Below are 15,508 nucleotides of genomic sequence, written 5' to 3' on the forward strand. Positions count from 1 at the left end.
TCTCCAAATATTCAAAGTTTTGATTAGCAGAAGGGAAAAAAGGAAAAACAAAACACCGTATTACAGATCTATTAGGAAAAACTAAGTTTTCTTTTACTATTAATAAATTAATACATCAATTTACTAAAGAATGATGCTGAAGTTTCTTATCCTCTAAGAAATCTTAAGTATTAAAAAGAAATTAATGGTTTTTGTTTGAACTTACTCCTGTTACATAGAAACACAGCAACTGCATGAATAAAATCATATTGAACACACTACCTGTGAGACTCTTTTACTACAAACTTCAAGTTAGATTTTTCACCCATTCAGATATTAGTTGACTCCACAACATGCCAAGCACCATGTTCAATATCTTGGACTCTGATTTTGCACGGACAATGTTTCACTTCCCTGATTAGGTTACATTAAGCACAGTATTAAAATTCTTCTAAATCTGGTCTTTTGCGAAATTTAGGCATTGCTTTCATAATAATCTACTAAGTTACTGAATTTAAACATGTCCTGTGTATCAGGAAGGATATGTAAAACAGGTAATATGCTCCATTTACATACTATGCACTCAGATATTTGGGCCTAATAAGTATGCACACAGAGAAGATGATAAACTGATACCATCTATACAGAACTTTTTCAGCTCACAGAAATAGGAGTAAAAAGAAAAGAGATACAGTTTGTCAAAGTTAATAATTTACCTTTGCCATTTTCTCTGCCAATTGCAAACGACCATCAAGTTCCCTTCTGATCTGGGCTGCTTGTTCATCTGCATTATCCAGCTTTAAGAAAGAAATAACACATATGTGATTACTTAATGACAGTGACCTACAGATTAAAGCAAAGACTTAAGGACTCAATTTTTGTTTTTAATAAATTCTCTCAGCTACCTATTGAGAACACAGAATGGCATTTAATTAGATTGGCAGTCCAGTTAAATTTCTTAGGCACTTTTCATTTTGGTTTTGTTCACAAAAGAAGTTATTAAATTGCTAAGGTTAATTGCTCAGTTTACCCAAAATCTAATTATGATAATTTCTTGTCCAACCTGTCCACAACAACTCTAAACCAGGAAGTCCTTGTTTCATTGAAATTACATTAAATTGTCCTTAAGCTTATTCAGCCCATCCTTCTGTCTTTGTGAAGGTCAGTCCTAAGTAGTTCTAGAGATAAATATCTTATTTTGTGCTTTCAAATTTCCAGAGTGGTGAGATACTGAGTCATGCTTTACTTCTTTGTCCTTTCAAAAAATAATCCCTTCAAAAAAAAATATTCCCTTCATTTTTATAACAAGTTGGTGCTAAACCGTGAAGCTACCATTTGATTGACAGATAAGAACTTCCAACCATTTAAATCTTCATATTCTCCTCATTCCAGTATCAATAGACTCACAAAGCCAAGAAACTCTTCCACTCTCTTACAGATTGGCACCACATTAGAATTCCATTCTCCTGTGCTAAATTTGACTGAAAGCAAGAAAAATGTGAATCATCAATTTTAAAGTTATTTACATGGAAAATGACTTTCACTTATCCAGTGAAATAATCCTTTTCTTATACAGTTTCTTTAAACTTTTCCTCATGATTCCCTTTTTCCCTAATTATCCACAATCCATTTCCTGTGTTAGTTCATTATAAAATGTGCTAATTCGAGGCAGTCCTATGAGCCAGTGAGAGGCACTGGGTGAGCTACAGACACTCCTCTCGACTTTAATTGCTTCTCCTTTCCTACTTCCATCATTTAGAAACCTGGAACACACCATACAACTTCAGGTCCACCTGAAGCCTGGATTAGTATTGAATACAACATTGAACACACAGGAGAATAAGGATTGACTTTTCTATTTGCTGAAGAACTACAAACTGACCAGATTACATTCCTTAAAGCAGCTTTAAAAAAAAAAAAAATGCCTGAAAAAGATGAGTAGGGTCAACGCAGGTCAACAGGATGCTGTTGTCAGGACGCATATAGAGAGTCAAGAAAAGGGGAAGATGTTCCAGTAAGAGAGCACCAAGAGTTTGGAGGTGAGGTTAATAGTTGTGAAAATGATGGATACTGGGGGGCAGGGGAAGGTTCATGGGAAGTGGGGCTGGAAAGAGGCTAGCTACTTCATAAACACTCTTCACAGCCATGTTGGAGAGTCTGGAGTCGGTTCCTCAACCACAGGGATTCCTGGAAAATTTTTAAATGGGATTTTAGAAAGAACACTATGTCTCCAGCACAAACAACAGCTTAGAGGGACATAGGAAGTCTGATATTACTCATTAAAGAAACAGATCTGCTGTTATCTTCCTAGAAAAATGTTTCCAGGTAGATTTAAGAAATTAAATTCATTTCAAAACAAGTTTAAAAATAGTAAAGATTTTTTTAAAAAAAGATTTGAGGGTGAGCTAGTAGCATGCATGAGCGAGGGGGTGGGGAGAGGGCTCCATCCTGGGACCCTGGGTTCAAGACCTGAGCCCAAGGCAGATGTTTAACCAACTAAGCTATCCAGCTGCCTCCAGCCAAAATTTTCTTAAACTAAATTGCTGGTAAATAATTTTCTATGTCATCTATAGAACAAATGCAATTTCATTAATAGGATGCAAAGTCAAAGAAACAAAGTTTCTCTTCATTGTGCCCAAAGTCAAATGATTTACACTAAAAACTAACAAAATGGTTAAAAAATGTGTAGCGTGTCTGCTCTAGGAAACTGAAATCAAGGTCCTAAAAGCAAAAATTATGTGTAAGAGCTTGTAACTACATTATTTCAAATGGAATATGGAATATGTTCTCATATTTGCTTAAATTCTGATAAATATCTTTCCACAGAAAAATTAAAATGGTTACTTGCAAGTAAAGAGTTCTAATTTCACCAAGGAATAATATTTAACATCTTCAAATAAAAGGTCATAGTTCTTCAAACTTCACAAAATTCTATTTAACATCTTCAGATATTTCTATCTTTGTATTAACAGCTCTTAATTTTGAGTGAAATTATTTGACTTGCTCCTGGGTTTTGCAAGTATTTTCTTTATAAGAGACAGTTTTCTACTACTTCTAAAAAATATTAATACCCTAACTGCATTTGTCTGAAAAAATGTAGGCAGAGAAAAACAGAGCATCGCTCTACCACATGACCTTTTAATAGCCTTCTCTTAAAATTGTCAGAGATTAAAAGCTTACTAATTTTGGTGACTACTGGTGTCATTCTGTGAAACCAGAACTGCATACTTCCAAACACATTACAAAAAAAAGGAAGAGCTAATATAGTAAAGACAACGAATTTCTTTTATCTTTCTGTCATGTAACACTAGATAGAATTGAAAGAAGTAAATCAGTTAACTTTTTTTTTAACATGTAAAAATATTAATGTTTCATTTATTTTGGGGGGATTTATTTATTATTTTAGAGAGACTATGTGTGTACATAAATAAGCAGTAGAGGAAGAAGAAGAGGGAGAGAGAATCTCTATCGGATTCCTCTGAGCACATAGCTGGACACAGGGCTCAATGTCAGGACCCTGAGCATCACCACCTGAGCCAAAACCAAGAGTAGACACTTAATCCATGATACCACCCAGGCACCCCTTATTTTCCTGAGCATTTATTACTTTTTTTTAATTAACTGAAAGCTTAAGATGATTTCATTTCCTTAAAAGGTGATGTGTCAATGGCAATTAGTTTCACGTGCAGTTATAAGGAATCGTGCCCGTTATACACTGCTAGTCTCCTCCAATGGCAGCATCTTACAAAAGCTGTCCTATTAGATCACAACCAGGATACAGACTTGGATATAATTAGCCATCTTACCCAGATTTTCTCGGTTTTATGCTTACTCATTGGTATTAACCTATCATTTATCTAAATTCATATATTCACCACTATCGTCAAAGAGGTGAGCGTGAGCATACGTGAGTGAGGGGAGGGACAGAGGGAGAGAGTCATCAGGCACACTCCCCACTGAGCACGAAGCCCAACGACGCGGGACCTTGAGGTCATGACCCATGCCTAAACCAAGAGTGGGACACCCAACCAACTGAGCCACCCAGGTGCCCCCAACAGTGCAGTTTCAATACTCTATATTGCTCTTTTATAACCACATCCACCTCCCTTCAGCCAACCCTCAGTTGGTTAGTTTTATTAATAATGTACTGCTTTTCACAATGTTTAAAAATAAATTCTAATAAGGCAAATGGATTTTCTTCTAATTTCCATTGTGAAACTGGAGATGTGCACCCATGGGAGGTTAACGTTTGTAAATATTGGATGGGGGCCTCGAACTTTTAATCCACATGTTACCACAGGGGTGATTTCTTCAAAGTACATGGCCACAAACAGCATCTACTCATTGACAATGCATCTATAGCTCCAACCCTTCACAAAATGTTGAGTTACATTTCCAACTGCTTATCACTGTTTTAATTTCCATGAAAATTAACAAGCCCCAAAATGCAATCCTGACTTCTAGCTCCCCAATCATTCCTTCCATGAATAATGCCATGTCCTATAAATAGCATATCTATTCAACCCAGCTGCCCAAGACCAAAACCTAGGTGTCATCTTGAACCTTTCTTATCCCTCACAGCCCATATCCAACCAATCCACAGTCATGTGAAGCCTAGATCACATTATTTAAGTTGAATAGAATTCAGGTACTCTGATGTCTCAGGCAGGGCTCTACTTTTTTTGTGGTGGAGGGTTTTCCTGACCACTTCAAGCATACCTCTTTCCATAAGAACAGCTGTACATAAGATTATGGTGAAAATAATGCTTTTTCTTTTCTGAACTCTCCAGAAAACTTGGGTTTTTACACCAGTTTCTCCACCTCCCTTGGAAGGAAGGAAGGAAGGAAGGAAGGAAGGAAGGAAGGAAGGAAGGAAGGAAGAAAGAGAAAAGAAAAGAAGAAAAGCTTATACAGATGGTTTATAGATGTGAGACATCAGATTTTAAAATGCTGGGTAACACATCTGTCTCCAGTACTTGATTTGGGTTATAAGATAAAGAAAATGGGATAAGTGGACTCTAGAGTTCATGGCAGGGTCCGGACACAAGCATCACTCTATGAGGACAACTTCATTTTTAATTTCATTTTCTTTTAATTCTTGATTTCAACACTTTGTGACAATATATTACTTACCTCACAGATGTCCTTTCCTGGATTAGAATATTTTCCAGGTCTTATAAAGAGAGTCATTCAACCCTGACCATAACAGATGCCCAAATGTATCTTTATTCTCTGCAATGCCCCTAGTACCTATTACATAGAGAGTTTTTAATTATCAATGGAAAATTATCAATATCAATTACCACTTCAAAATAAATTACTGCTTCAATTACCAAGGTATTTTTCTGAACTGGCAAGTATTTAGTACAGAAAATGTACTTTTATTTTCCTTCTGTTCATTACAAAAAAAGTATTGTTTCCATATTCAGAATCCTCTGTCACAGAATACTTTTCAGGTCTTTTTAAAAAGAATCAATCAATGGCCAGGACCATAACAGGTGCCCAAAGGTATCTTTATTCTCTGCAATTCCTCTAGTATCTATTACGCAAAGGATTTTCAATTATCAATTGAAAATTATAAATTTAAATTACCACTTCAAAATTGATTACCATATTCAAAAATCAATGGCCACTTCAATGATGAAAATATTTCACTGTCTTGACAAATATTTAATACAGTAACATACTTTTATTTTCCTCCTGTTCTTTACACAAGGATTATATGGTTTCCACATTTAAAATTCTCTAGGCTAGGGAATTCTTAACCTGGACCTTTGGGAGTCTGAATCACTCAAGTTGTGAGCAACATTTTGTAGAGTTACGCATTTTTTCCTTTGAGGAATGGTTTGAATTTCATAGCTCAAAGGAGTGCCAACTCCCTAACTCGAAAGAGGTAAAGAACCTGCTATAGGGAAACTTTCAAGAAGCCTCTATTTCTTCTAGAAGAGGCTATGGGTCTCTTAAAACATAAACCATGGAAGGAGGTCACCTCAGACCTGCACATCATCAAGTTTACCCCTTACAGAGATTCATTAAATCTTTGTAAAGGGACACTTAGGCTCTTAACAGTGTTGGCAATGGTCCACAGTTACTCTATTTATTCTTTCTTACACCTACCACACAGCAATCACTGTGAAGGCTCTTCAGTAGCTACAACAAAAGTAGGGACATTCCAGGAGTTCATACTGTATATCAAAAATAGTGAAAACAGTACACAAAACAGGATATAATTGCCACAAGAAAGCTACTGATCAAGTGCTGTAAGAACTTAGCGATAGGGATCCCTGGGTGGCACAGCAGTTTGGCGCCTGCCTTTGGCCCAGGGTGCGATCCTGGAGACCCGGGATCGAATCCCACGTCAGGCTCCCTGCATGGAGCCTGCTTCTCCCTCTGCCTGTATCTCTGCCTCTCTCTCTCTCTCTCTCTCTCTCTCTCTCTCTATCATGAATAAATAAATAAAATCTTAAAAAAAAAAAAAAAAGAACTTAGCGATAGAAGACGTGTTTCCTGGCTGGTTGGCAACAGGATGGATTTGCAAAAATGGAAATACTAAAAAAAAAAAAAAATGGACTTAGAGTAGAGAAAATGCTGACCTGATGCAGCAGTCTACTGGTCTTCACTGGCAAATCTCCAACGCTAGACTTTCCTTGACACATTCCTCTCATTTCATTGGAAACAAACTCCATGAGGCCACAGGGATCAACAAATTTCCCTCTGTAAGACCCAAAGCCTGTGTAGACCCCAACCTTCTCACAGCTATGAAAATTTTAAACAGCATAAAAATAACTTTACTAAGTTTCACCCAACACCTCCATTTAACTTGTGATATCATTCTTCCAATGCTTTAAAAACTACAAATATCAAATACTTGAATTCATTAAATTTGCTCATATCTTAAAAAAAAAGATCATTTATAAAAAGCACTTTTCACAGCACTGTTTAGCATCATTACCCTCTCTCATTAATCTATTCTCTAGAACCAGGATAACTGTATTAACATTGTCAAATCACTAAAAAAAGGAATTAATAGCTGTTTTTCCATAATGACGCCTTCATATGTGCTGACCCTACTCAATTATGTCCTCCTTTCTCCCACTGAAGAAATTAGTTTTTTCTCTGATATCATACTCCAATTATGGCATACCTCTTTTCAAACACATTATATCCTGTTATTTTCTTGTAATATTCATCTTTATTCTTTAGTATGAAAAATGAAAATAGACTAGGATTTGTTATATAAACTTGGTGTTTTCCCTGAGATTAATTGATATGCTGGTCCACTGTATTTATATTATCTATAAATCTAGTTATTTACAGATAATATATCATGAGAAGTAACTGGCACAAACCTAACACTGACTGCAAAAGAACACTCCAACCAACCCAATATCATATAGCTTTCTAGTGGCCCAGTGTTGGACCAAATATATATGGATTTTGCAAGAGAACGTAAAACCACTGATCAAAAGCTTTAAGTGTTACATTTACTTCATCAGTAAGTTGTGTTAATTCTCTACTTTATTACTCGAACCACACTTTATCATAAAAATAGAGCCTAACTCTACCCTACTAGCTCTGATGATCTCTGCTCTGTTTTCTGTGCTGCCTCCCCACTCCACATGCCTAAACACACACACACACACACACACACACACACACACACACACACCCTTGGCTATTCTGGACATCAGAATATCTCCAGCTATTTCTCAAAACAGTGTCATAAGTCCATACATACCACTAGTCTTCCTCTTGAGTTCCAGCTCTCCAACTGAAGGCAAGGCCTTTCCTTTCAGGTACCCACAATGCCCTCAAGCTAAAAGTGAACCTGTTCTTTATCATCCTCTCTTCAGCAAGGCTCCCTACTTCTACATATCATTCCTACTACCCTAGATCAGGCTACAATCTCAGAGAAGGGAGGGAGGAAAAGAAAAAGAAAGGAGATGAGGGATTAAATTAGCATGTGAATACGAATAAAAGGAATGATACCTGAGCACCTTAGCCTAGTATTCAGGACCTCCGAAATTTTATTCCATTGTCTTGGATAATTCCATATTCATACAAATTAGTTTTGTTTAATGTTTACAAAGATGTTACATTTTCCCAGTCATGCATTTTGCTTGTGTTTCTTTTGCCTAGAACATTCTTAACTTACCTTTATTGTCTCGATCAATCTCAATCTGAAATTATCTACCCAATCCTTTAATAATAAAGCAGGTACTATCTGATGATCTTTTATAGTTTCCTTTTATTGCTAAACTTCAGATTATTTATGACCTCTACTTCAAATTGCAGTATATGATCTTTGTCAGTTCACCCTACCCCATTGAAGAAGAGTAAAACAAATCCACCTCCAATGGTGGAATTCACATAACTGGTCTCAGTTTTAATCTAAATCTAAAGAATTAAAAAGTCCTTTGACCCTAACAACCCCTCCAAGCTGACGCATCTTCTGTGAGTCAATCTCCCTCAGAAAAATGAAATCCGATCCCTCCCTTTTTTTTTCTTGATCAAGAAAATGAGCCAACAACACTGTAACAAACTTTTTGTAGTTTCGTGCAACAACAGGAATAAGAAAATGAAGTTATTCCCATACCCTCAAGGGAAACACACTGCATATATGATGTTCAGGTAACATTACATCTGCTAGAGGCAGAGTATTTAAAGAATTCCCTTATTATATACTCCAGATTATATATTAAAAAAACCTGACTCAGAAATTGCAGTTTGGCCACAATCCTTGTAGAACAATTCTAACGTATTTTTTTTATTTTAAATATTTTATTTATTTATTCATGAGATACACAGAGAGAGGAAGAGACACAGAGGGAGAAGCAGGCTCCCTGCGGGAGCCTGATGTGGGACTCGATTCCAGGACCCCGGAGTCACACCCTGAGCCAAAGGCAGATGCTCAACCGCTGAGCTACCCAGGCGTCCCAATTCTAACAGTCTTAAAAATGCATTTTCCAGAAGGAAGATGGAACATACTTATCTCAATATAATAAACCAGCCCACAGCTAACATCACTCTCAGTGGTGAAAGGTTAAAAGCTTTCTAAGATCAGGAATAACAACACAAGAGTGCCTACGCTCAGCATCACTATTCAAGATAATACTAAAAGTCCTAGCTAGAGCAACCATGCAAGAAAAATAAAAGGTATCAGAACTACAAAGAAGTATTATGGTCTATTTATAGAGAAAATGGTTCATGTTCAGAAAATCCTGATGACGCAAACAAAAACTTTTAGATCTAATCAATGAATTCAGTAATTATAGGATACAAAATTAGTATACAGAAACCAGTAGCATGTCTATACACTAACAATAAATTTTCTGAAAAAGAAATAATACGCCATTAACAATAGCATCAAAAACAATAAAATGTTTAGGCAAAAATTTTACTAAAAAGGTGAAAGATCACTACTCTGAAAACTACAAGGCATTGATAGATAAAAGAAATCAAGAAAACATATAAATGGAAAGGTATCCCGTGTTCATGGACTGGAAGACCCTATAAAATTACAATGGCATTTATTTTTTACAGAAGTAGAAAAAACACGTGAAATGTATATGGAACCACAAAAGACCCAGAAAAGTCAAAGAAATCCTGATAAATAACAGAAGCAGGAGCCATCACACTTCCTGATTTCAAGCTATACTATAGAGCTATAGTATCCACAAACAGTATGGTATTATCATAACATACACAAAGACACATGGAACAGATGTGAGAACCCAGAAATAAACCCAACTATGTACATTCAACTACTATTTGACAAGAGAGGGCAGCCTGGGGGGCCCAGCAGTTTAGCGCCGCCGTCAGCCCAGGGCGTGACCCTGGAGACCCAGGACTGAGTCCTGCATCGGGCTCCCTGCATGGAGCCTGCTTCTCCCTCTGCCTGTGTCTCTGCCTCTCTCACTGTGTCTTTTGTGAATACATAAATAAAATCTTTAAAAATAAAAAAATAATATTTGACAAGGGAGTCAAGAACACTCAATGGAGAAGAGACAATCTCTTTAATAAATGACGCTAGAATAATTAGATATTCACGTGTAAGAGAATGAAACTAGACCTATATCTTACACCCCTCACAAAATTTAACTCAAGGTGGGTTAAAGACTTAAATATAAGACCTGAAACCATGAAAATCCTAGTAGAAAACACAGAAATAAAAGCTCCTTGACCTGGGTCTTAGTAATGATTTTTTTTGGAAAAGCAACTAAATCAAACATAAACAAGTAGAACTATATATATCACACTAAAAAGCTTCTGCTCAGCAAAAGAAACCATCAGCAAACTGAAAAGAAAATCTATGGAATGAAGAAATATTTTCAAAATACACAACTGTTCAGAGGTTAATACGCAAAATATATAAAGAATTCATATAAACCAAAAGCAAAAAAAAAAAAAAATCCCGTATTTTAAAAATGAACAAAGGACTTGAATAGATATGAAAAGGTGCTCAACTTCACAAGTCATTAAGGAAATGCGAATTAAAACTACAAAAATATCACCTTACTCCTATACAGTGGTCATCATCAAAATGACAAGAGATAACAAATGTTGGCGTGAATGTGGAGAAAAGGAAACCTGTGTGCACTGTTGGGGGGACTATAAATTGGTGCAGTCACTATGGAAAACAGTATGGAAGATCCTCAAAAAATTAAAGATAGAACCACCATATGGTCAGCAATTCTACTTCAGGGAATATATCCAAAGGAAATGAAAACACAAATTTGAAAAGATTATCTGCACCCCCATGTTCATAATTTACAACAGCCAGGACATGGAAACAACATAAATGTCCACTGATGATGAATGGATAAAGAAATTGTGGTGCATATATACACTGGGATACTATTCACCCATAAAAAGAGGAAATCCTATCATTTGTGACAGTAAGTATGGACCTTGGAGGCATTATGCTAAGTAGAATAAGGCAAAGAAAGATAAATACTGTATGATCTCACTTATGTGTATAATCTAAAAAACATTTTTTTTCATAGTTGAAAAAAAAACAAAACTCCCAGAAAGGGATCAGACTTGTGGTTACCAAAGGCAGGCAGGGAAAAGTGAGGGAAAAATGGAGGAAGGTGGCCACAAAGTCCAAACTTCCAGGCTGAAGATAAATAAGCACCAGGGATGTAATATGCAGCCTGAGGATACGCTGATGCTGCAGAATAGATGGGAAAAGTTGTTAAAAGAGTTCTCATCACAAGGAAGTAATTGTGTTCTTTATTGCACGTACATGAGAAGATGGAGGCTCCTAAACCCATGTGGTAATCACTTTACAACCTAAGTAAATCAAACTGTCATGCTGTACGTTTTAAACTTATATAGAGATATGGGTCGATTATTTTTCAATAGAAGTGGGGGGAAAAGTGTATTTCCCAAACCACACTTTCACTTGAATCCTAAAAAGTAGGGAAAAGATGAATAAGTTAATTAGATATAAAATTATTATATGTGAACTAAACTATATTAAATAATCAATCAAAATGTTCAAAACCCAGAACCTAAGAATTTAGCCTCAAACATAAAAACCATGGGACTTCAGTGGCCTGAAGACAATGTATGCATATTCTCTAAAATGGTAGATGGCAAATTTTTTAATCATCATGAAATCTTTCCTATTTCATTTGATATTAACATTTTATCTCCTGGGAGATAAAAGTAATGAATTACAAAAGTAATGAACTAATAATACTTTCAAGCAACTACTTACTAACTATACTCACCTCAATAAAATAGCTGAGTATACATTCACATTAATAATTAAATAAGGCTGAAATTGAGAGAGTTTAGCATTAGGTTAACACAGTATCAGGAACATTAAGGAACTTTGTCAGAGCGGATGAGAACTCTTGCCTCACCGAGGCTAAGACTATATTTACACAGCACCTACTACATGTAAGGGACTGTCCTACATGTTTTTATAAATACGATGGCATTTAAGCCACAGAGCAACCCTATGGGATAGGTCATAACTTTATCCCATTCCAGCGATGGGAAATCTGAAGCACAGATTGCTTTAAGCAATTTTCCCAGGTCAAGGTCACACAGTTAATATGGGGCTAGGCAATCTGAGTGCAGGATTCAAGTTAACTGCATCACATCATTCCCAATGTCACACACTCAGTTTCCATTCTTTTGGTCACTTACTATCTAGAAGTACCCACAACAGGAAACACATTAAACAATACTGTCAAATTAATGGCACAAAGATTAATACCCTGTACTCAAGCCATGACAATGAAGTAGAAGAATTTATTATATATAAATATAATACAAAGTAGAAATATAATAGGCCTTTGGGTACTGATAAGTAATTGTAAATTCTTCCCTTTTTTCCTCATCCCCCAATATTCAAGAAAAAAGACTGGGGGCAGGAGCAGGGAAATATTTGTGGAAGTGGAATTTCTCTTGGGTCTTGAAGGAAGAAGGGGAGTCCCAAGTGAGGAGAATACCCTGAGACAAAATTAAAATCCAAGGGAATACAGGGAGTGATTCAGTTTACATGGAATATGGGATGGAGTATGTAAGGAGCCAGGCAGGTGGGCCAGATGGAACACTAAGAGGTATGAACTTCATTCTGTTGACAGACAGGAGGCACTTTTTTTCTATTCAAAGTTGGGTCATGATGAGAACTGGATGATGCTCCAATAATATTGAACTGGCAACAAAAATATGTAGGGATGGAAGGGGGAAGCAGTTGAGAGATGACCACCATGCCCATAGGGGAGGTACTGATGTCTTGAGCTACGGCGATGCCCATGGAAATGAAAGAGATGATGCAGTATTGTGGAGAAACAGCAGGGCAGGTAACTGGGCTGGAAGACAGAAAAGGACTGACGGTTATGAGTCAGAAGGCTGAACACAAACGGAAGGAGAACCATATGGGGGATGAGAAAAATGGCATTTTGAACCTATTGTGTCTGAGGACTTTGAGGCTCATCAGTTGGCCCTGGGCTCCACTGAGGCAGCATGGAAAGAGAGGGCTGACCTACCTGAGAAGGGTAAAAGGCGGAGCTGCTCAAAATACACAGAGTGAGGTGGTTTTTTAAATCACTGCAGTATTTTTCCAGGGATCTAACTTAGTACAACAATCATGGTAGCATCTCCTTTCTCAAAACAGGGCGGAGAACCTATCTATATTTTTCAAACACTATTGCTGCTCTTGGCACCAAACCGTATACAAAGTCACAACCCTCTGATGAGGATTCAGACTGAAATGTAAGCCTTATTAATCTGGAGAGCTTTGCATCAGAATCATGGAAACACTCACAAATAGAAAATGACATCATTTTAAACAGTGAACCATCATAAAGGCCTTTCTAGAAGTTTGTAACAAATAGCCAGAATCAATCAGTGCCAGCCATTACAGAAGGAAAATCTTACTAAGATAACGATCAGCTGGCCCTGCTCTAACATGATTAGGGTAAATGGAAATTTTTTTATAGTCTAAAGCAAAGAGGATTTAGGATATTATGAACTTGATAATCAGCTCAAAGCATTAAATATCACCGGGTACTCTTTGTGAGAATGTGTCAATCCCTTCTCCTCAGCCTTTTCAAATTGCTTTTTCTAAAAGTGAATTATAAAAACAGAGAAGTTGGTGTAACCGTCTACCAAAAGAAACAGGTGATACATTTTCTGGGCCACTCATTTCTAAAAGTCAAAGGAAAAAAAAAGAAAGTCTGATGCTATGAGCTCGGCACATGGTAAGCACCCAACAAATTTAATAAAATGATTCAAAGTATTATATAGAAGGGATTCCTTGAATGTATATTGTTCTTTGCTACTGGTTGATCCCCTAGAGATTTTCCTGTTAATTCTGTTTTCTTACCTTCCTGGTTCTACTCTTCACGGACTCCAGGACGGTCAAGAGTGCCTTGTACCGTGACAGACTCAAGGATCACTGCTCTGTCACCTTGCCCGACCTCTGAGCAGCATGTGGCATAAACACCCTCCTCTGACATGTCTCCTCTTGGCTTCCCTGATGCCACACTCTGGTTTTTCTCCTACCTCACTGGCTCTGTCCCTTTTGTGCAGCCTCTAAATCCTGGTGTCCATGGGACTCTGTCCTGGATCCTGTATCTTCCTGATCTCCAGACTCTCCTAAAATGATCTCATGGTGTCCCCAGGCTTCAAATACTAACTTTCTCTAAATGATTCCAAATCTGTATGCCCAACCCTGACGACTCATTGGAATTTCAGATTTGCATACTCCACCACCTGCCATTTCCACATGGACATTCAGTATTTTCAGCGTGTACAAAACAGAATGCCTGATTTCTCCCCCACCCTTCTCTGTCCCAAAATGTTGTTCCTTGAGGACAGGGAATGCCACATATTGAAAGCCTAAAACAATAGGACTATGATGAAAGAACACCCTAATCCAGATGCCCCATCAGACCACAGTTAACAAATGCTGCATCATATATCCAGTAACAAATGGAAAAATAGCTATTAAAGCATACTATGTTTTCCATAAAAAGAGAGGGAGAGGGCTAGGCCATATCACTCAAAGTTCTAGAAAATGTTGGTCTACAGACCCACATGGACTCTCAGTCTCTGCCTGAGTTCGCAGACTTCCGTCTTTGACCCTGTCCAGACAAGCGGGTGTTCCAGTGCTCTGACCCAAGACAAAGTCCCCAGGTGTGGAGGGAGCCCAGCAGGATTCTGAGGCATGGATCCAAGAGGATGTGAAGGCAGACTCCGAGGTCGAATCCAGTAGTGTAGGAACTTTACAGGCAATGGAGAAACAAGACAGGACCACGGGTGGGGCGAGGAGCAGGGCCTGGAGATCACCTGAAGGGCTAACATGCAAGTCCTGAGCCACCCGTGTTTCAGTAATGCTGGGTCGTGCCCCAGGGTGGGCGAGGCAGGGTACCGGTGATGGACAGTCTATCCTGCAGGCCCCAGAGAGGAGCCCCCAGAATCCCAACCTGTTCCGGTCCCGTCAGTACGGACAGCCTACCACGCTCCCTCGTCACAGTTCCTTCCAAGCTCACCCCACGAGCGTTCAGGCCCTTAACGTTCAAGGCCTGACTCGTGTTAGCCTCGTCTCCTGCTACAGCACACACAGGACAGGTCTTCCTAGTAGACTCCAGGACATTTCACTCTCCCCGGGCCTCTGTAAAATGTTATTTTCCACCCGGCTGTTAGATTTCTATCCATCTTCTAAAATTCAGGGATGTGTGCCTTCTTAGAAGCTTCACGAAAGCTCCAAATGAAAATTAGGTTTTCCGTGCTACCACGTCAGCTCTTCTTCCTGGACACGCTGCTGGATGGTTTGAGGTCACCGGGGCATTACGGGTCCTCAATGGGCCCTCAGGCCAGGGCTCCCCAACCAAACCATGTGTCTTCATCAGCATAATGTATGAGACTTTTTGAAAATAGACAATGAGCCCCATTTCCACAAATGGTTTCACTTGGTCTGAGTTGTTTTTAAAGCTTCTCAGGTCATACTACTAATGTGTAGCCAGAGCAGAGCGCTGAAGAAGGCTGCGCAAACTACCCAATATTA

The 15,508-nt window shown here is 38.0% G+C and overlaps 1 protein-coding gene across 12 annotated transcripts in view; it reads right to left on the bottom strand.

The window, feature by feature from the left end:
- Positions 1 to 15,508, bottom strand: part of CADPS2 (calcium dependent secretion activator 2) — a 449,851-nt gene that overhangs the window by 270,560 nt on the left and 163,783 nt on the right. For all 12 annotated transcript variants that reach the window (XM_072764916.1, XM_072764924.1, XM_072764914.1 and 9 more), the window contains exon 4: positions 696 to 776. In XM_072764916.1, coding sequence (XP_072621017.1) covers positions 696 to 776 — 81 coding nt within the window. The remainder of the gene's footprint in view (positions 1 to 695; positions 777 to 15,508) is intronic.

Source organism: Vulpes vulpes, chromosome 7 (assembly GCF_048418805.1).
Source record: "Vulpes vulpes isolate BD-2025 chromosome 7, VulVul3, whole genome shotgun sequence".
In the NCBI taxonomy this organism is placed as follows: Eukaryota; Metazoa; Chordata; class Mammalia; order Carnivora; family Canidae; genus Vulpes; species Vulpes vulpes.